The sequence below is a fragment of the Aplysia californica genome, unplaced genomic scaffold, assembly GCF_000002075.1.
Source record: "Aplysia californica isolate F4 #8 unplaced genomic scaffold, AplCal3.0 scaffold00775, whole genome shotgun sequence".
Classification (NCBI taxonomy): Eukaryota; Metazoa; Mollusca; class Gastropoda; order Aplysiida; family Aplysiidae; genus Aplysia; species Aplysia californica.
Window position 1 is genome coordinate 251,270 of NW_004798045.1, and position 21,692 is coordinate 272,961.

Sequence of the window (21,692 nt, forward strand, 5' to 3'; positions counted from 1 at the left end):
CAACCCGAATAAAAAAAAATCCCTAACAAACACTGAACATAGTTTTCCCTATCTGAAAGTACAACAGGATTCCAGTATCAGTTAGGAGGTACATTCTATGATATACAGATATATCCTACTCTGGAGATGCAGTACCTTCGTCTCTTAAACTTTATCCCTGAGGAAACAAGGGTAACCATTGGGTCTCAGAGGAGGAGAAAAACTTATTTGCTCACTTACTAAATAGAGTGGTTGTTTGCTCATTTGTGTGCACCATTCTTACTTACCCACTTGCCTTCTTACTAGCTTACTCACTTGCTTGCTTGCTTACTTATTAACTTTCTCATTTGATTACTTACTGTTTATCTTTAACCTCACCTTTGCCCATCTTTAACTCTTTAAGCCCTGAGTTTTTCTACCATTTCCCAGAGTTTTTTTCTGCAGCCACCTACACCTAGTGCACTACGTCTCATTATAACCCCAAAAGCTTGCCTCCAACTTCAAAATCACGGAAACAAAGGCTTAGTCATTATTAAAAAACTTGGTTCGAGAATAGCTCAGAGAAAAAAATAAAACGAAACAGTTGTCATTAGTATTGGACGCTCCCAGCGTCCGAAGGGGAACAGGGTTGTTAACGCCAGACGCTCCCAGCGTCCGATGGGGTTCAAAGAGTTAACCTTACCTTTGCCCACATGACTCCATTCAGAGAGAGCTTATTCAGTTTCTGCAGATTGGCCAGAGTGCTCGGTAGTTCAGTGAAACAGTTGCCATTCAGGGACAGAACTTCCAAGTCGGTCAAATTTCCAATGTCTTCAGGCAGAGTTCTCAGCTGTAAGTGCTGTGCATACAACCGGTTCAAACCTTTCAGCTTGAACACCACTGGAGGAAACTCTAAGGGGCAGAAAAGAGACAAAAACTGTGTCCAATTCAAAGAAGTTAGTTGGTGAAATTTTACACTACAGAAGAAGAAAATGACTTTCTGAATCTGACATTAAACTTCGATGGTTGATTTCAGTCAAAGGTAGTCAGTTTGATGGCATGGGAACAACCCCCCATTTTTTAAAGGCCTAAAGTTTTATTTAATATGCAAACCCCTCTAAGAACTAGTGTGAATTTTCGAAGAAAAAAATAACTTCCTCCATGTCCCACCTACAACCCACGGTATTTTTTTGTTGTGCTGTACTAAATGACACATCATTATGTTAACCCCTTCACTGCTGAGACATATCCATCAACATCTGTACAGACAAGATAACACTTTTTATTCAAGAGAGATTGAAACAAAGGCATAGTATCTTTGGAAAGAAGAAAACAAAATAAATGCGTTTGAGATGTGATGTTACCTTAGGATGGCCAGAAAATATTGGAAAACAAAAAAGACAAACAATGAGGTGTAAGATTCTACACACAAGACATACCCTGGTGAATAGAATAAAATGTAGAAAAATACAATACTATGGCCACTTAAAACGACACGAGACCATTGAGAAAGAGGTGCTTGATAGAAAGATGAGGGGGCAGGAGAGCTGGAGGAAAGCAAAGAATAACATGGAAGGACGATTTAAGAACATGATATGGAGGAATGTACAACGGCAACTCATGACCGTAAAGAATGGAGAGTCATTACACGTCAAACTCTGAGTCAGATATGACACCTCCAGGTATCCAGGTATAGTATCTTTCCCCTTACTTAAGAAAACAAAACTGCACAGTTGTAATTACACCTGCTTATACTTCCCAGTAAACAAATGAGCAGAAAACCAGTTTTGGAGAATACAAACGAATATATACATCAACACAACAGTGAAGAGGTTAAATAAAACAAATGTTCAGTGGCGTTGGTGGCCTAGTGGTTAGGCTCTCGGACTCGCAACCGTAAGGTAGTGGGTTCGAATCCCGTCAAGGACCCGACGTTGTGTCCTTGGGAAAGGCATTTTACACGAATTTTCCTCACTTCACCCAGGTGGGAATGGGTACCCAGCTATAGACAGCGAAAGATCTTGTCAGTTTGTTAGTGTTTGAGCGCTTAATCAGCTGCTTGCACTGTATGCTTCCCGGGAAGCTGAGAATGTTTCGGAGTGTTCTATAGTCTGCTGGGGTAATAATATAGTGTAAAGCGCATAGAGCCTGCTGTTGAGTGGGGATATGCGCTATACAAATGCTATTTATTATTATTATTATTATTTGTTTTTATTTTGATATCAAGGCAGGAACTATGTTCATCAAGCTCAAGCACATTACATATATATTATTAAGGCCATATAAGAGTTAATTTAATCAAAGGAAAACCAGTTTGAACATATGATTTAAACTTAGTTAAAAAAAAAATTAATTCCAGATCTTGCATTCAAAAAGAATACAAAAATGTAAGGCAATTCAATTTGATGATACATAATTCTTTAAAAAACCTAGTCGAACCCACAATCATTTCACATCAAAACTCATTGAGATTTGCTCAGTGTCGCCATGACTTTGATGCTTTATAAAGTTATTGCCCACTAATAGGCTACAATGTTAGAGATGGAAATCAACAAAATATTTTTAAGAAAGAAATTTTTTTTAAAAACTGAGAGTGATGTAACAACGAGGTTTCCAGCTCACACAATAAAATGGGAGAGAGGAACGGAGAAAGAGAGGGAGGGAGAGAGAGAGACAGACAGAGGCAGACAAAAAAAAAGAGAGACATACAGAGACAGAGGGAGAGGGAGAGAGACAGAGGCAGAGCGAGAGACAGAGAGAGAGAAGGGGGAGGGAGGGAGAGAGAGAAAGAGAGAGAGAGAGAGAGAAATAGAGAGAGAGAGAGAGAGAGAGAGAGAGAGAGAGAGAGAGAGAGAGAGAGAGGGAGGGAGTGTGAGCAAGGGAGAGGGAGAGAGAAATAATAAAGAACTAAAGGAACATGGTAAAGTCATGGTAAAGTCTGCAAACAGCTATAGACTGAAAGGGTGTTCTTTCGCTGCGTTGCATCAGTTGGCGTATAGGTATTCAATCGATTAATATTGCTATGTAAAAATTACAAATATTCAACAATCAACTAACTGCTTTCCTCTACCATCAAGACATATTATAATGGTCAACAGTGCACATATCTCATTACCTGAGAAGTCATTATGTTCTATGTCCAGCCTCTTCAGTTCCTGGCAGTTGACCATGGTGTGAGGGAGTTCCTTGATTCGGTTGATGGCCAGAATAAGGGTGACCAGCTCCGTGCAACAGCCAAGCTCATCTGGAAGTTTCTCAAGCAGGTTGTTGGAAAGTCCAAGGTCCTTCAAATGGGGTATACCTGGGGTGCAGCAACAGTTAGATCTAGCTTTCTCTAAACTGTTTCTAAACAAAAATGTGTTCCACATTTCTAAAGCCTACTTAGTTTATATGTGAGTGAAGGAGGTGGGGGTTGCCTGGTGTCTTAAGTAAAATTAGCAAGAAAATGGCCGTTAAAGTTTGGTGACTTCTAAAGCTTGAGAGTCTTTGGAAACTGTAAATTTACATTTTTTAAAGTGCCTTTTTTTCAATGAAATGTGTTCAAAATAGACGTATCAGGTTTTAAGCCCAAAAAAAAAGTTGATTAAAATTCGATAAAAGCTGCCTGTCGAGCAAAAAAATGTCTGTTTCTTCAATTTCATTACTTTGACGAGCACCTGTTTCCACAATTATGCCACATATAGAAGGAGTAAGAAGTGATGATTGGGTCACAAATAGCTGTTCAAGATTTCTCTGTCCCTCTAAAGACTACTTGATACCATACACAAGAAGAGATTTCATTATTCCTTTTATCTCTCATAACGAGTAGCAAAGTTTTACAAAGCAACCAACCTATTAATTGAACTAAAAGAGGGAGTTTGACAAACTGACCCTTTAATAAATAACACTACCAAATTTATACCAAAAGCCACAACTACTAATTTCATTTACTGTTTTCCATTCAATCTTAAAACAGTGGCGTCTGTGGCCTAGTGGTTAGGCTACCAGACTCATAATTGAGAAGTTGCGAGTTTGGGGGTTCGAGCCGCGGGCCAGACGTTGGGACCTTGGGAAAGGCACTTTACACAAATTTTCCTCACTTCACCCAGGTGGGAATGGGTACCTGGCCATAGACGGTGAAAGATCTTGTCAGTATATTAGTGTTTTAGCGCCTATAGATGGCCGCTTGCACTGTATGCTTCCCAGGAAGTTGAGATTGTTTCGAAACACTCTCTGGTCTCCTGGGGTAATACTATAGATTGTGAAGTGCATAGAGCTTGCTGTTGAGCAGTGATTTGCGCTATACAAAGGCTATCTATTATTATTATTATTACTTTACTATTTTCCCACAAATGCGGACACGAAGAAAAAAAAAATGTGAGTCCTCACTTTTAAAAAGATCAGATGGGATTTCTGTCAGCTGGTTGGAGCTCAGATTCAGGGAGTAGATGAAGTGTGTGTACATGCCAGGTAACTCGTGGAACTTGCTGAGCTCTTTATCAACTTGCCAGGTTGCTTGATGGGTCTCACACATCATCAACGTCTCATCCATTAAGACTAGTTTGGTTGGTTTTAGACCTTGTGACGGGCCGTGCTGCATCATCAAATCCTGCCATTTCTGAAAGAAAAAAATACAGATATAAAGTTACCTAGTTAAGTCTTTTAAAAAATTTCATTACAAAGTAGACATCAATAATCACCATTTTTCAATGCCATTACAAAGTTAACATCAGTAATCACTTTTTTCCAATGCTATTACAAAGTTAACATCAGTAATCACTATTTTCCAATGCTATTACAAAGTTAACATCTATAATCACTACTATCCCCAGTTCTTTTCCTGCAAAGAAATAGAAGTAAATAGTCTGGATTACAAGGTAATAATTATCACAATTGTAAATGTTTTACATTTCCATTATTAGCCTAATATTTAGATGACTTACACAGAAGGCCACTTTGGGTCTACCTATTGGGGCCAACCCAAGTGGAGAAGGATGCAACAGCAGACGGGACAGAGATACTAAATTGAAAACCTATTTACGTGGGAATAAAACTCAAATTTCTTAGTGAAAAGGCAAAGCACCTCACAAATATGCCTCCGATTTCAGTGGAATACAAAGTGCAAGTAAAAAGACACACCTAGAATTAACAGTTCACATTCAAGGCAAGTCCATACTGGAGTCATCAGTTCATCCGTTCACACAGAAAACAGTACGTAACGGACACACATAAAAGACAGCATAGATACCTTTGCTATTGTGTCGTTTATGAGAGTGGAAACATCAAAAGCTTTTCCCAAGCTGAGAAACAATGCATCTCTAAATTGCTGAATGATCTTCATCAGTCCTGATTCAACCTGGAATTGAACAATTCAAAAGGTTACACTGTGCCGTGGTCCCGGGGCTGTAGATGTTGTATACAAAAGTGGAATGACAAAATCAAAGAAAACCTACTTTTATGTAAAAAATCTGGGGAAAAAAATAAAGTGCAGCCCTTAGTTAAAAAAATTCTTGACCTTGTGTGTAACATCCAGGCTCACAGTAATGATTACAGTGGGATCACAATTATGTCTCTCAGGAACAGGAAACAGTCCACTGTGATCACTGAGATGTGTGAGGATGTGGGGGTTATCATCAGTGCTTTTCACCCCTGGCAGGGTATAGGCCACATACAAGCTCCTGTGAGGGTTATACTTTACTTTAATATCCTTCATCTGTTAAATGTACACAATACAGATAATTTTGTCAACAATTCTCCTGTGCATATCATAAACATTCTTAATTTCCAATTAAACTTCACTGTTGTGGGAGGGGGGGTGGGCAACATTCCCATCACCAGCATGCTGTACAAAGAGTAATTAATTGTAAACCCTTTGAACCCTTGCCACTGGTACACAGGTGGCGCATAAAATTGCCCATATATCTAGCCTCGGGTACAGCGGTGAAAACAGCGTTTAATACACAAGATGTTATTGATTATTTTGAAGATCTTTCTGAATTAGATGCTGGTAATGGCAAGGACTGCCCTAAGTGAGATATGGAATGTCATTCTGACGATCTTATAAATCTCTGATATCAAAGAGTCTACATTACAAGAGGGTTCACTCCTCTCTTTGAGCCAATTAAAAAAGTGTCCTCAAAATTCGGTGGCGCCCTCTTCGTAAATGCGCACCCTTTTGGGACAGAGTTACCTCACTTGTGTGAAAAAAATCAAAGTGAAACTAACAAGTTTTTGAATAAATAAGAACTCAAATTTCGGAAGAATGCTTTTTTAAAAATAGTTACGCTGACAAAAAACCTCTTCCGGAGGAGGAGGCGACTGTTTCCTTCGCTTAATTTGACCTTAGAATGAGAGGTGAGAGGTCATTAAAATAAAAAAACCTAAAGCTCCGCACTGAACGAACCCGAACAGCTGATGAACACCAGTCGATCTGCGCACGCAAGGGTGTGCTATTCCTATTCTTCTTCTGGATAAATGAAAGAGAGCTTCAAAACAAAGACTGCAGCGCCATCAGAAGCAATGAGCGGACTTCCACGGACACTTTCTTGGCTGAGTGGACCATCTTGTTATGTACTATGTTGGTGATATTGCTCAGGAGCTCAGGCAAAGGAGCATGGCAGCCTCAGGACGTCAGGGCTCAAAGGGTTAATGCTTTGTGTCCCAATAGACACAATTTACATCATTTAAGAGGCGGGCTGCTTTAACTTTGCCTGCAAGGGCCAACTCAGGCTGAGAGGGATACAGCATCCCAGAAACAGACAAAATTACTTAATAAAACATCTCCCCGTACATGTTGAACCATAACACCACAGAATGCCCATTATCTATGAGTGGGCAACAAGAGTTTTTTGTTAGCTTAGTAAGAGTTTTACGGTGGTTGCAACTGCATAAGGTCAGATGAGCATGCGAAACACAAGTTGGTTGCATTCATGACAGTTCTTAGCACAGCTTGATTTTGGTCAATGATCAGATTAAAATGTTTAAAAATTCATGGTAAAAATCTCAACATTGAAATGACAACTTCAATAATATTAAAATAATCTTATTTAAATTGTAGAGTGCTTATTCACAGGTAGCAGAGATGTGATGAACACAGGAGGGTTGTCATAGGTAGAAGGCAATATGGAGAAAAAATTGTACCTAGCACTGGTTTCTCGAACCTTCCTTTAGTTTAGTTTTCGTAAGAGTTTTACGGCACTTGGAACAAAATAAGTTCATATAGAAGTGCCGAAGAAGAGATGTGTTACAAGTGAGTAACATACACAAAAAAATGGAGGAGATATAAGGACGATAGATGTTTGATAGTAAAGAAGGAGAAAACCACACCAGAGCAGCAACCAACCACCCATCAACCTTCCTTTGAGCTGAATCTTAATGTAATGTTGTCAAATACTTGTTAAATACCTTCTGTTAACAATAACATTTCTGCCTTTTATGGCTTTTGCAACACAACTAGGTCATACAAGTGTCGAAGATTAAAGGTGTTGCAAGAGATTAACAAACACCAAAAAAGGAGGAGGAGAGATCAGGATGATACATATGTTTGATAGCAAAAAGGAGCAAACCACACTAGAGCATCCGCCAACCATCCACATAAGATGTCCAACACACTTCTATCATGACTCACCTCCTGAACACTCATTTTATCAGCACCAGCAATCCCTTGAGTCAATGCTTTCATTTCCGGCAAAGGCTCCTGTCACAGACATAAAAAAAAGAAGTTCACTCATCCTCATTTAAAATATCCTCATATATCAGAAGATCTGTGTCCATTGAATGTATTTATTGCATAAGTTGATGAGTTCGCTAAATGGAATTGAGACTAAAACAAAGTCAGAACAATAAAAGTCCTATTTCGCATAAAAGCAGATAAGGACCAAAAAAACACAAAAAAACACACACGCACAAAAAAAGCAGCAGAAAGAGCAGATCACAAGGAATCACTGGATTTGCCAGACATACACACAACTGAGCCACTGAGACAGGACAACAACGAAGGAAGGACAAAAAGAAAAACTTGGCACTTGACTTTTATCTTACTTATGTGAGCATGATTTTTAGGAACACAATGAAGGACTGACTACTCTGAAAACAATTTCCTTCAAATACATCAAAGGCTAAGACAGCCATGTTTGTGCAGGTGTCTTTCCCTGGTCTGTGATAATTACTCTGAAATTGAAGTACTAACAGAAATATTGTTAAGCTAAAAATTTTTTCTAGACTTTCAATAAAGAGGTTTCGCATGACATGCAAAAAGCATTCCGCATCAACTATATTTTAAACCACAAGTGACCAAAATCAGAACCAACATGTTGAAATCGCAGCAGTATCAGCATCCAGGCCCACAGAAGACAGACTCCTGGTTCAGAAGTGTCCTCTGAGGGTTCAAACTCAAACCCTTCATTGTCCAGCATGTGCAGGGAGTGGAAGCACTCTACCACAGCCTGCTCCCGGCTGGATGGCATAGAAGACATGACAAGGCTGACGTCAGCTGAGGAGTGGGGCAAACAAACAGGAAAACAAGATAAGGCACATCTCCCATATAGTTCCCTAAATACTTAGTACAAAGGTTTTTTTTGTTTTAAAACAAGATGATAATCATCATCATCATCATCATCATCTTCATTGTACAAAGCAGATATTAAGACAATTAAGACCTGGAAGTATTTCCAAAAAATATTTTATCCAAAGTTCAACGTTTCGCCCTCAACAGGCTTCCTCAGGAACATTCACAAAATAAATGACAAGAATCTAGATCTACACATGCTAGAAAAACTAAAGTGCGTACATACATGTCACAACACTTAAAGGAGCAGTGAGTACAAATCGCAAGGGCCAGAGAGAAGGGAACACTAAGGCCAGAAGTGGTAGAGAGAGAGAGAGAGAGAGAGAGGGGGGGGGGGAAGAAACAGGTGTGTGGAGGTAAGGAATATAATAACATCATAATCATAATGAGGGCGTGACATCTGCTAGATTGCCTGAGTGCGCGTATGTTACATGTACATGTTCCTGATGAAGCCCTTTACAGGGCGAAACATTGAACTTATATTAAATTTGAAAAACATACTAAGTCTCAAACCCTTTTTTGATTCCCTGCTACCTACAATAATCATAATGAGGATGATGATGATGATGATGATGATGATAACGATATTGATAATGATGATAATGATGATAATAATGATAATAATGTTAATGATGACGATAATAAAGATCAATTCTATAGCACCCATTCCCTGTAGGCTTTATGTGCTTCACAATATAAAAAAACAAAAACAATTCCAATAGCTAACACTATGACACATTTTATTAAAACTGGTCAATTTAACGCACAACCTTTTCATATACACATGCACTTATAATCTGAAAAAAGAACACATACAAGAGATAACAATCACTATGGCCGCTGATCACAATTATCGTTGAAAGAAGAATCAAACTTGCTAGTCAATTAGGATTTAAATAAATCTAAGATAAAGCACACCTCTCATATACTCTGCAGCATCTTCAAGGGCAAGTACAAAAAAATATTTTTTTAAACAAATATGAATCCCATCTCAAGTATGCTATCTTCATCAGTTAGTACAAACAAACCAAAAAACCCCCAAAAAGTAAAGGTAAAACACTCCTCCCACATAGTACCACTGGCTAGGCCCCCTTTCGATGAAAGGAATGATCGGAGCATTAACATCAACTGAATATCATTGGTCTACTATATTTACACTCTACTGGAATGGAGCAATAAATCTTGAGAGAAAAGTGACACATGTGTTTCCAAGTTGCCAAATATATATTAGATGCACAGATTGATTCTCTGTTCCGCTTTCGTGGTTGTACACTCCAGAATTTCAAAGGTGTGGAATGAGTGCGCACTCATTGTGAACGGAAGCCTCACGTGTTCACAATGGCGTCTACGAAGACGTACTTTCCCAAGATTAGATCTAAACAAAACTAATGAAAAACTGAAAATTAAACTACAGTGACTTCATACTCCTCAGTAAAACTGTGCCCCCTGTAAATGATTCTGAATCACCGTTATTTTTTTCAAATTCGAAAGTTAAGTGGTTCGGAAGTTTTAGGAAGGCGAAAGTGACGGACTTTCACAAATATAATATGTATAGATGAACAGCTAGTAACAAAAAGTAAAAAAAAAATAAAAACACACTTCCTTTTTGATGTGTGCTGACAAAATAGGTTAATTCTTAGATTTTAGCTCTTTGGACACAGATAGAAACAGCAAATGTGTGGGTTGGGTTTGCATAATTTCTTTAATAAAATGATAAAAGACATTTCAGCTTTAAGAAAATGGCTTCAGATTAAAATCAACAAATTTGATGCGTCTATTTTCAGCTGACATTTCCATTCGTGGACTACAAGAAGTAACTCATTTTGTCAGCATGCAACACATAATAATTTGGTTCTTTCAACAACTAATACAATCAAACAAACAGCAACCCAAAATAGGACACATCCCTCAGACAGTTCTTTCAACACCAAGAACAATCAAACAAAAAAGAAAAAAAGAAAAGGGAAATCTCTTCTGTTGCGAATTAAAACTCTGGAAGTCTTAGTCTAAGAGAACCAACAACGTTTGCTCCAAGCTGAGTGAATATGACAAACTTTCTGAATTTTTACTAGTCTTTGATTAACTCTTTAAACCCCATCAGATTCTGGGAGCGTTCAGCAGTAATAACCCTGTTCCCCATCATACGCTGCCAGTGTCCAATACTAGTGACATCTGTTTCGTTTTATTTAGTGCTAGTTTTTGTTAGTTTTTCGGAACTATTCCCAAACCAAGTTTTTTAGTAATGACTAAGCCTTTGTTTCCGCCATTTAGAAGTTGGAGGCAAGCTTTTGGGGTTATAATGAGACATAGTGCACAAGGTTTAGATGACAGTAGAAAAAAACTATGGGAAATGGTGGAAAAAACTCAGGGTTTAAAGAGTTAATCAAGTTCTTTATCATTCTAAAGCAGCAAAAGAAAATGGACTTCAGGCAAAGCAAAATTATGCCTTCACCTCAAAATTATCATCATACTTCTCTTCAAGTCAAATCTATAAACACAAACACAACCCACCAGCATCTGTAGTGTGACACTCCTGCAATTCACCATCCCACACTGAAGACCCGAGTTTGATTCTCATCTAGGAAAATTTTTTACCAATTATCTCAGTCTTTCTGCTGGGACTTTGTTTCCTTTCAACCTAGGTTGGCCCTGGCAAACACTTCTTAAATTATCTAAATTGTGTCCATGGGGGTGTAAAACACCTACAATTTTTTATCTTTTTAAAAATACACAATAAAAGATCTCACCTCTGAAGTAGCAAAGAGGATGAAGTTTGAAGCTTCTTGTGAACACCTCATGGGAACTTTGGACCAAATTGTCCATCGTCAGACTCTCTGGTAGAACCAGGAGGGGCAACACTGGGAGAAATAAAAAGGAAAAGAAACTAACAGACTGCTTTAGTCATTCTTTTGGGTCAGCCTGGAACGTAACGGCATTTATTTAAAAGGAATATAATATTAATAATAAGGATGCTAATAATAATAATAATAATAATAATAATAATGATAATAATAATAAAAATAATAATATGGTAGCCTCTGCCTAAGATATCGGAGTAGGTACACAACTGGTAGAATGATCTCCCTTTACTCTAAAATGAACTGGTGTGACCCCTGGGTGGGTCTATGACTTATGGCATTCAAAGAGAGATCAACCTTGATGACTAATCACAGTGGCATGACATATGCCATTTTCACTTGTTATCTATGATTATCCAGTTGCTCCTCCCCTTTACCTGTCCAGAATTTATAGATTTTCATCTCTGATAGAGTTCCCCTGCCTTTGTCATTAGATACCATTGTGTTGTGACCAGACCAATTAAAATTCAGTTCATCTCGTAAATTCAAGGATAGGGACAATTGCTGAAATGGTCAAGGAAGAGTTCACAGTTTGATGTGATCCCGCCTGCAGAGAACTTGTAAGCCCTTACCACCCAGCGTGTGATGTAAGTTTAGGTGGAGAGCTCAGATAAGAATGTGATGTTTGGGGGGGGAAAAAACATCAGCGAATTCACACCGAGGTGTGATCCCATTAGAGGCAAACATTGTACTGTTTCATTGAGAATATTTACAAATGAAATGTGATCACATTCACAAAGTGGATGATCTGTGACACCATGGGCAGTTCAATAATCTCAAATTTTCTCTCTTGGTTGATCTTTTATGTCCGTCCGGGTTTTTGTTCCGTAAATTACGATCTGAAATGAGGGATCTGAGCCAAATATAGATATGTTTACCAAATTGTAGAGGAAAAAAATCTTTCTCACTTTCACCAGTCAAATTATTTAGCAGAATAAATTTAGCTTAAAAAAAATATCTTAAACCATAAAAATGTATGTTTGCCTTTCTTTTATTTGATGTATCTAGCACATAACATCACAAGTGAGCTATAGCTCTTCAAAGAAATGAATCGTGTCAGTCAAAGTTCCCAGTGTATTTTTCATAGCACACAGGGGGCAGGGGCGGAGGGTTATGATAGCAGTGCCTAATGAATTTATGAAGTGCCTAAAAATGTGAAACTATACAGTCCCTAAAAGGCTCTAAGTGCTGTGCAGCGTGAAATCATTATTCAATAAAACTGAAAGAAAAACAGAAAATGTACATTGAGAGACCATTTATCAGAGCACACATGCACACACACACGCATGCACACACAAAAGAATGCACGCACAGAAGCACGCACCCATGCACACATAGACTCACTCACATTCTTCCATACCAAAACTACTAGTAGAGTACAGAGTTGAACAAATGTTCCGTAAGACTTTCCACAAATTGTTAGAAGTTATATCCCATTCCATAAAATATTTCTGTTTCATAATACACCTTTCTTAAACCTAGCTGGTCTGATAAAGACAGCATTTCTGGTGCTTGCAGAGCTTCACACCTAAAAGCTTCAAATCGTGTCTCATGTTGAGCTACAAATTACATAGGACACATCTCAGCAGTCACTATCTCAAAACCCACAGTTATCAATGTGGTTTCTGGAATCATAATCATAATAATATGATATTATCATAAACAATCTAAACACAAATACAAATTTGAAATGGGTTAGATAACAAAGAAACAAAGAAAAGCGAAGAGTTTTTATTACCACCAAGGGTTTAAAAAACAAAGGTTGCTTGTATTCTAAATTGTAGCCTGACTTTCTGATGGAAAGCTCAGTACCTTGCTGATAGCACCCGAGGAATACATACCTCATCTGTGATAGAAATGGAACACTCCCTTTTGCATTGAATATTCATGACAGATATGAAAAACCTCTTTACAAGTGTTATATAGAGAAAAAAATAACAGAATCTCTTGAATGCATTGCTCACCTGAGAAGTTCCATTTTCCCTCAGTGTAGAGAATGCTCTCAACTTTGTCTCGAAGTTGAACTTGCCTGGCATATAGAACTGAAATGTGGAATGAAGACAACAAACACAAGTGTTCTAGTTCAGATGGTACAAAAGAGCATAGGTGTATCAACATCTAGAGTAGAAAAGAAATGTCAACAAATCATGAGTACAGTTGTTATAAGGATAGAACTGCCGTAAGCTGACAAAACGCCTTTTTTCATTTTGGTGTCAAATTTTCTTTATTTACTAAATCGAAAGCCTGATCAGTTCTCCTACTTGTGTGAAAAAATCAAACTGAAACTGTGAATAGTTTTTGAATAAATTAAAATTCTAATTTTGGAAGAACTCTATTTTTAATTGGTTACACTGACAAAAAAACTCTTTTTCTCAACACTTTTGTGAACAAAAAAAGGCGTTTCGTAAGCTTACGGCACAGAACTGAAGACAGGCAAACATTCTTTGCAAAACTTGGGGAGGCAATTCATAAGCCGGAATGAAAGACAGAATTTGCTTACCAATTCTAGAAACTTCTAACAATGGCAGGATACAGAATTGAGTCTAAGTAACCCCATTTTCCACAATAGAAAACTAGGAGGCAGGATCTCAGATTCATCATTTATGATGATGGTGGTACCGGTAATTAGAAAGACTGAAATTCTTTACCTGAAGGAAAGTGCACAGGGGTACAAGGCATTATCAAGTCATCATGTAGCTTTTTCAAGGCTTCTGGTCTTTCCTTCTTCATCAGGGCTTGATAACCACAAGGCACTTGGAACTAGGCAGAAAAAACAATAATCTGTGTAAAACACTGACATCTTTTCATGACAGATATCTAAAAAAAAATCACAATTATTATGCTGTCATTACCAGCTCCTGTTTTCTTTACTCATCCTACAAAAATTAAGCATTTTGTGAACAAAATGTTTCAAAATGGCCTTTATCTGTGAGCGGACAAGAAACAGTCTAACAGCCACCTGTCCAAGGCAATCACTTATACAAACTACCATTCAACACTTCCTCCCTTGCATTTGACATTGTCCAAGACATCCACCTGTCAAAGACAACCACCTTCTCCTCAATCGCGGTTAGCCATCTTGGACAATATCAACTGTCCTCTACTTCAATAGACACCATTTTTGACATTTAGGACAAAATCCGTTTTACCTATGCAAACAGTTATAATAACTAAAATGCTGTTGTCATGCATACTCATCTTTATGCCTTATTCTAACAACAACAGCAGTTAAACTGCATTCAAAACACTGCGTCGTGTTGTCTCTCAGTACAAAAGTTTTGAGCTGCAGAAATAGTGCTGTTGGTAAGTTCAGAAACATGAATCATTAAAAAAAAGACGACTGTTTTGAAAAATATTATTTTTCAATGTTCAAAGAGATAAACTTCATTCAAACGCCAAGCTTGGCTCAATGCCCATTTGGTTTTATCCCATTCCTCTTTTTCTTTCTTTACTCTTATCCAATAAAAGCCACTCTTTCTCTTAATTTCCAAAGAATACACTTGGATTTTGCTTCATTTTTCTTGCCGCAGCAAACCCCAACACTACATTTCTAAATATACCCGTGTTAAGACAACTAACCTTTTTCACTCACTTGTCATTTACAAGATATGATCATTTTACTTTCCTTTTGTATACTTACTTTAAAGAAAGACCATAAAGGTACTGGAGTCTTCTGTCCTTGATCTTTACCTGGTACAGAATGTTGAAAAAAAAGAAGAAACATATTCAAAATTCATTTACATTTCAAGAAATGTAGACATATCCTCTTTTTACTGCAATAAGCAGGCGATGGAACACTGTGTAATAGTGCACACAGGCTAGTGAACAAGAAAGCGATGTTCTGTTTACCTGTAATATTTAGCGAGTGAAACTTTGAACAAGACAATCGTGTAAATTTAAATGTAAAAGTAAGGAACAGCAATTATAATCATAAACTACAACCAATAAACAAGTGGAGGCACTTAAAGAGAAGTAGATCAGCAGCTGGTGACTGTCACGACTAAGAGGGGTGCAAAACAGTAAAAGCAACATTCAAGTGAATGTCACAAAAAAAATAAATAAATTTTAAGACAGTTGCAAAATCTCACCAGAAAGTTCTGCTGAAGACAAAGCAGTTCCCAAAGCTTCACTTGTCCCGTCAGGCATGAGTTGATCACTGGAGTAGATGAAATGTCGTTCCTCTCCATCAACATCTGGGGCAACATAGAAACAAAACCTCGACTAACTGCTCTTCCATGATTTTCACAACCATAAAGCCCAAACAAGATCTATCCTAATTTTCTATTCAAATCTGAGAGTATCAAAATTCACTCAGGGATCAGAGGAAAGGAAATAGTTTTTGAAACCTCCAGATTTTGTCACATGCCAGTGCAAGAATTGAACTCATTGCCTCCACTGTTTGAGCCAGCACCATACCACTGTGCTAGGGTTTTGTAACCAGAGGGGCTAAGCGTATGGGTAAGCCACAAGACATAATGATCTCATCTGATGGCCTGCAAAGAGATTACTACATGCTTTGCTTCAGGTTTATGCTTCAGACAGTTATCTGAAAACATGAGTCTTTGAGAAAAATGAACAGATAAAAGGAGGAAATGAATTACAGAAAGCTCTGCCTTATACTAAATGACTCACATACCCCTCTTAAATTACCACCCATCTCCATTCCCTCCTACCCATAGGCATGCATGCACCCTTGCACGCACGCACACACGCACGCATGCACACATGCACGCACCCACACACACACACGCACGCATGCACGCACACACAACACACACATACCTACACATACATACATATAAACACATACACAAACACACACACAAACACACACATTCTTTAATCAAAAAGATGAACCGGGATAACAAATATGAAATCAAATTTGAGTTTCTAACAAAATAATTAAAATTGTATAGAATTTCTGGTTTTTGAAGCTTTTGGAGTCTTTGACGAACAAAATTAAATTCCATGAGAACAGGAGCAAATGCAAGCATAGAACTGAGATTTTGATGAAATGAAGCTATAAAGCTTTACATTTTGACCAAAAAAGGGACCAAATTTCGTGCTTTGCTCTCTAGATAAAAAAAAAGAGATGGAATCAGGAAAAGTCCATGAGAAGCATGTTTATACCATAAGCTTGCCATCAGATACATTGTCCATAGCATCAGCTTGCCATCAGGTAGGCCTATATTGTACTTAGGCTCGAGAGTGAGTCTGATGTTTGCACAGCTCTTTCTCACTTTAATCAAACCTTTGCGCAAGTCAGACATAAGAGAGAAGCCCGCGAGCTGTGCACATCCACAAGTGAGAGTGGACCTTTTAAATATTCAAAATGTAACACACTCTTCTCAGCCAGAATTGGTCTCATCAGCCATAGCAGAAGCCACAAGTCACTGAAACCTTTAATTCTTGTCATTCTATTCTATTGCAGAAATATGTATTGCCCATTGTCAGACTTTGATAGACGAGCTGCTATCATTACTATAATCAGCTCACCAAGAACAAGGTTTCCATTAGGCTGTCTCTCTTTAATGACTGCTCTGTGTGCACCTGATCCTTCCAGGTTCACTTCCAGGGTTCTCCCAGGCTCAAAGTCACTGTGTCCCAAACTCCAGGAGCTCTGGAGTATCAAACAAGGTTAAAGAAAAGAGCTTATTAGGAAGAAATACACACTGAAAGTGAAAAAAGATGACATTGTCAGTATCATTCTTGATTCTGCAATCACACTCATCATTTTCTATAGGTTTCAAGATACACATGATATTATTCAAATTAAAATTAAGACATAAAGGGAGCATCTTACAAAACAGTTTGGTATTTTTTTTAGTTTCCGTAGTTCCTTTTTAGTTTTTAATTGAAAAATCGCAAGTGCCCAAGTCATGCATTGGATTTGGGAGATTTTTTTCCTATAATTTTCTCAAAACTTGAAAAACTGGCAGGCATTTGATGAATGACGCTGACAATATGAAAAAAGGAAAATTGAGAAATGAGATCCTTCCTTCCCTCCCTCCCTCTCTCTCTCTTCACTGAGAATTTAAGATTTTTCAGTAAAATTGCTTTTTTCATTGTATGTTAATTTTCATGCAATAATTTCAACCCGAGAGGAAACCTCAACTTCCTTAATTTTAATAATTTGATGCTAAAAAAAAATTAAGGTTTCATCTCCAGCTTTTGACACTCATGCAAAAAATACATTTTTATAGTACTACTTTTGCTTAACAGACCCAAAACTTACCTTAATTCCTGGGATATTGATGATGTAAATGCCTGCTTTCTCAGACTTCATATCTATCTTCATGTGCCACCCATCCACTTCCTCAGTGTGAACCAGAAGACCTCTCAGAATAATGTTGACCCTCACTCTCTCCCCAAGCTGTTAAAATGAAAGTCATCACAAGTCAACATTAATGAGCATGTTTCCTTTTGTTCATCTCTTTATTACGCTTCAACAACTTTTTTCCCGACTCTGTTAATATCTCCAACATTGCATAACACGGGGGGGGGGGGGGGGGGGGAGGACAGACAGTAGTACATTCAGTTGGTATTATGCCGGACAACTGGGAAGTACTCCTTGGTTGCAAGAGCCCAACAAGAGATAATTTTGTTTTTGTTTTAACAGTTTTATGGCACTTGCAACACAATAAGGTTATATACATGCTAAAGATTAATGGGGTTACAAGAGAGAAACAAACACAAAAAAAAGGAGTGATAAGGATGATAGATGTTTGATAGGAAAGAAGGAACAAACCACACCAGAGCACCCACTAATAAGAGAGAGTAGACAAAGAAAAACAAAAGCAAAGAAAGAGGTAAAAAATAAGACTCACATCCATTAAATCTGTTTCCTGTCATTGCTTTTCGAAACACAATGAATGCTGTATGTGATAAGTATGATTTGTGTCTACACAAGTTAAGATAAGACAAAAAAAAAGAAAAGAAAAAGAATAGAAATGATGAACTAACACAGTATCATTTTAAAATTGACAAACGAGCCATACTCCTAAGAATAACTTTATCGACAAAAAACGGTCAGCTAGTTTGAGAGGTCAACAGTGACTGAAAACGACACATAGAAATACAGACAGAGGACACAGCTTAGGTGTCTGACACACTGAATGACTGACACTCTCAAATGCCATGAAAGACGATACAGCAAATGACCGTAGTTGTTACATTCTTCGTTTAATCTGGTGGTGTGGTGCTGGAGACTCCGTTCATCTTTGTGTGCCAGGCTGTGTTAATCAGCGAAGAGTAATTCATTTAGGGCGTCAAGCTCTGTGTTGGCCTCTTTTGTACTTCTATCCATATATATGATAAATAGTAGTGGTGATAGGCCACAACCTTGTCTTACTCCGTATGTTATTTTGAACCTTTCTGTGAGTCCCTCTGACTTTGTTACTGTAATTATGCTGTTCTGGTAAATGGTACAGATGTTATCTAGAAGTTGGCCTCTTACAGTGTAGTTTTCGAGTTCTTTCCACTGCTTGAATGAACAGAGATGCAACAACAAGAATATTACTACTCACAGCACATTTATAGGGTTGAATTATTCTGTTATTTCAAGATGCGGCTACACTTTTGCTAACCTTGACTGGTTCCAGCTGGATTGTGATAGAGTTTGCATCTCTGCTCTTCCAGTTTTCATCAGTGTGAGTTTTTCCGTCCTGGTCGACAAAAGCCCCTGCCATGCCTTTGTACTCCAGTTGCTTCCCTGAGCCACTATTCGTGGTTGGATATGCATGGACAGTAGATTGAAGCATTAATGCCATTAAAGAGAAACTTGAAACATTAAATGTTGTGGTAAGAAAATCTACACCGAGACCTCTAGCCATGGACGATAAATGCAATAAGATAAGAGGTTGGTATTGAAAACAGGATGAGAGAGAGAGAGAGAGAGAGAGAGAGAGAGAGAGAGAGAGAGAGAGAGAGAGAGAGAGAGAGAGAGAGAGAGAGAGAGGGAGGGAGAGAGAGAGAGAGAGGGAGGGAGAGAGAGAGAGAGAGAGAGAGAGGGAGAGAGAGAGAGAGAGAGAGAGAGAGAGAGAGAGAGAGAGAGAGAGAGAGAGAGAGAGAGAGAGGGAGGGAGAGAGAGAGAGAGAGAGAGAGAGAGAGAGAGAGAGAGAGAGAGAGAGAGAGAGAGAGAGAGAGAGAGAGAGAGAGATACAGACAGACAGACAGACAGACAGACAGACAGACAGACAGACAGACAGACAGACAGATAGAAAGACAGACAGACAGACAGACATAGCAAAGGGAACATGAAATTGAGAGAAAGAGATTGAAAGAGAAGGAAAGATGGGCAGAAAGAGAAGCACAAGCAGCCTGGAAAGAAAATCTAAAAAAGAAGGATGTTGAGAAGGAGATGAAGAGAAAATAAGTGGGGTGCTGTACCATAAGGACAGAGAGCTCATAAAAATTCAGTGAAAAATAATTATCTGCCATAATGATACACATAGAGGTTACATGCAAGCAGAGGTACCCACATCCCCCATGAAAGAAAAAAACATTTATAGGTTCTAAACATTAATTTACAAAAACAAAATCCATGTTCATTTACAAAGTCATTTTCAGCAATGTTTTTCCTCACAGCTCCTAAACTATTAAAAGCAGGGGAAAAAATACAGATGCTGCTTTTGATTTAATCTTTATCATCCATAACCAACACTGTGTCTCACACTCTTTCATCGTTCACATCACACTCTTCTCCAACATTCCTCCTGCAAAATGGAAAGGCAAAAATACAACTAAAAAGAAGAGCTCAATTCTGTCTTCAATTCAATTAAAATATGCTGCAATTTTGGTGTTGTTTTGGTACTTTTTTCTTTCTCAGTTTTTCACAATGAAGGTATTAGAGGCAAAATGTTTGCAGAAACTTACAAAGACATGCGGCAGAAGAAAGTGGCACCCCGTAGAATGGTAATCCGAGTCTCGTTCCAGTAGATTGGATCCATTGGTTTGAGGAACTGCATACAATGTCCTTTTTTGTAGTAAAAAACGCTGCCTGCTGTGTTGCGTTTGATCCTGTCATCATCTTTTAACTCACCGTCTCGGATTAGTTGAATCTTGAAGGAAGTGTTTTTCAGATAGCCCGGCTGAAGAGACTTAGCAATTTTCTGAAAAATGATCAACCAATATGACTGTTCATTGCAACACATACATGAATTTTCCTTCAAAAGGTAGGTCTGATACAGACATCAACTACTATGGTTTGTCACTTATTGCTCCACTCAGTTGTTCTTTAAAAAACGTATATCAGCCTGGTCTTTTCCCGTGAACCAATTGTTTAAGTTCTCTGAGTACGTTATCATATGTAGGCCTATGTATCAACAATAAAGTATTTTCAAATCTAGGTGTTGGTAAAGTAAGATGAGATGTAATTAACATCAACAAAATAATCCAAGCTAAACAGGTTGCAAAAATTAGGACAGATAGAGTAGAGCTAAACTTTTATAAGACCACATTTGCTTGAAATAAAGAGAAGCACATGGGCAAATCAATAGTCAATATTGTCGGTATCGTAGGACATCCACTTAAGTCTGATTGATATTTTTTACAAAGACAAAAAGCTAGACTTTGTTGAGTTTTGCCTATCACGTATCATGAAAAGCAAGAAAATTGTATACCTTGACCATGTCATTTAAATGCATTTTGGTGATGTTGAAAGGTACATCTTTGATGAACCTTTGGGAGGGTGTAAACATTGAAAATTCTCGAAATATTAGCCTCAGTGAATTGCTTGTGACAGCGACAATATCTTTGTCTATGTTATCACCACTTGTTTTGATGTCAACAGCTTGTCAAACAATGTATTGTCTTCATGTTTGTTCCATAATCTTCCATAAAATTCTTCCTATTTTATTCATACACTTTCGCTTTATAAGTTAAAAGAATAAAAAAATACTTGTGTTTCAGAGAAACTTGATATCCCTGATTTTTAATCGTATTCTTTTTGTCAGTTTATTATGTTCAGCTAATCTTGTATTCAAAGGATAACCACAGATTGTTTACCTTAGATCTGTTCTCTAAAAAGAATAACAAGAAACCATTTCTTAATGGCTGTGTCCCATTTCTGACAGGGGCCAAAATTGATTTAAAAAAAACAAATACGTGAAAACATTGTCAGTATATTGTTTCTTTTACCGCAAACTGGCAGCAACATTCCAAACACATGAGGCAATGAAGGCAGGGAGTGTCCAGCAAGGAGCCACAATAGAAGCATCTGCAAGTTATAAGACAAAATGCATCTTTCTCAAACACAGTATCCAGCCAGTGTGATAAAACCATAGAGGTCTTTTAAAGAATTAAACATTCTGTTTAGAATACATCAACCGCAC

The 21,692-nt window shown here is 37.9% G+C and overlaps 1 protein-coding gene across 1 annotated transcript in view; it reads right to left on the reverse strand.

Annotated features, from left to right (window-relative positions):
* Positions 1-21,692, reverse strand: part of LOC101845043 — a gene marked incomplete in the record, with an annotated part of 71,396 nt that overhangs the window by 37,128 nt on the left and 12,576 nt on the right. The window contains 16 exon segments of the mRNA XM_005109405.3: positions 662-870; positions 3,074-3,259; positions 4,327-4,555; positions 5,186-5,293; positions 7,565-7,633; positions 8,247-8,428; positions 11,251-11,361; positions 13,326-13,403; positions 14,010-14,121; positions 15,002-15,051; positions 15,450-15,554; positions 16,858-16,981; positions 17,597-17,734; positions 18,948-19,080; positions 20,236-20,471; positions 21,499-21,577. Of these exon segments, the coding sequence (XP_005109462.3) occupies positions 662-870; positions 3,074-3,259; positions 4,327-4,555; positions 5,186-5,293; positions 7,565-7,633; positions 8,247-8,428; positions 11,251-11,361; positions 13,326-13,403; positions 14,010-14,121; positions 15,002-15,051; positions 15,450-15,554; positions 16,858-16,981; positions 17,597-17,734; positions 18,948-19,080; positions 20,236-20,471; positions 21,499-21,577 (2,149 nt within the window).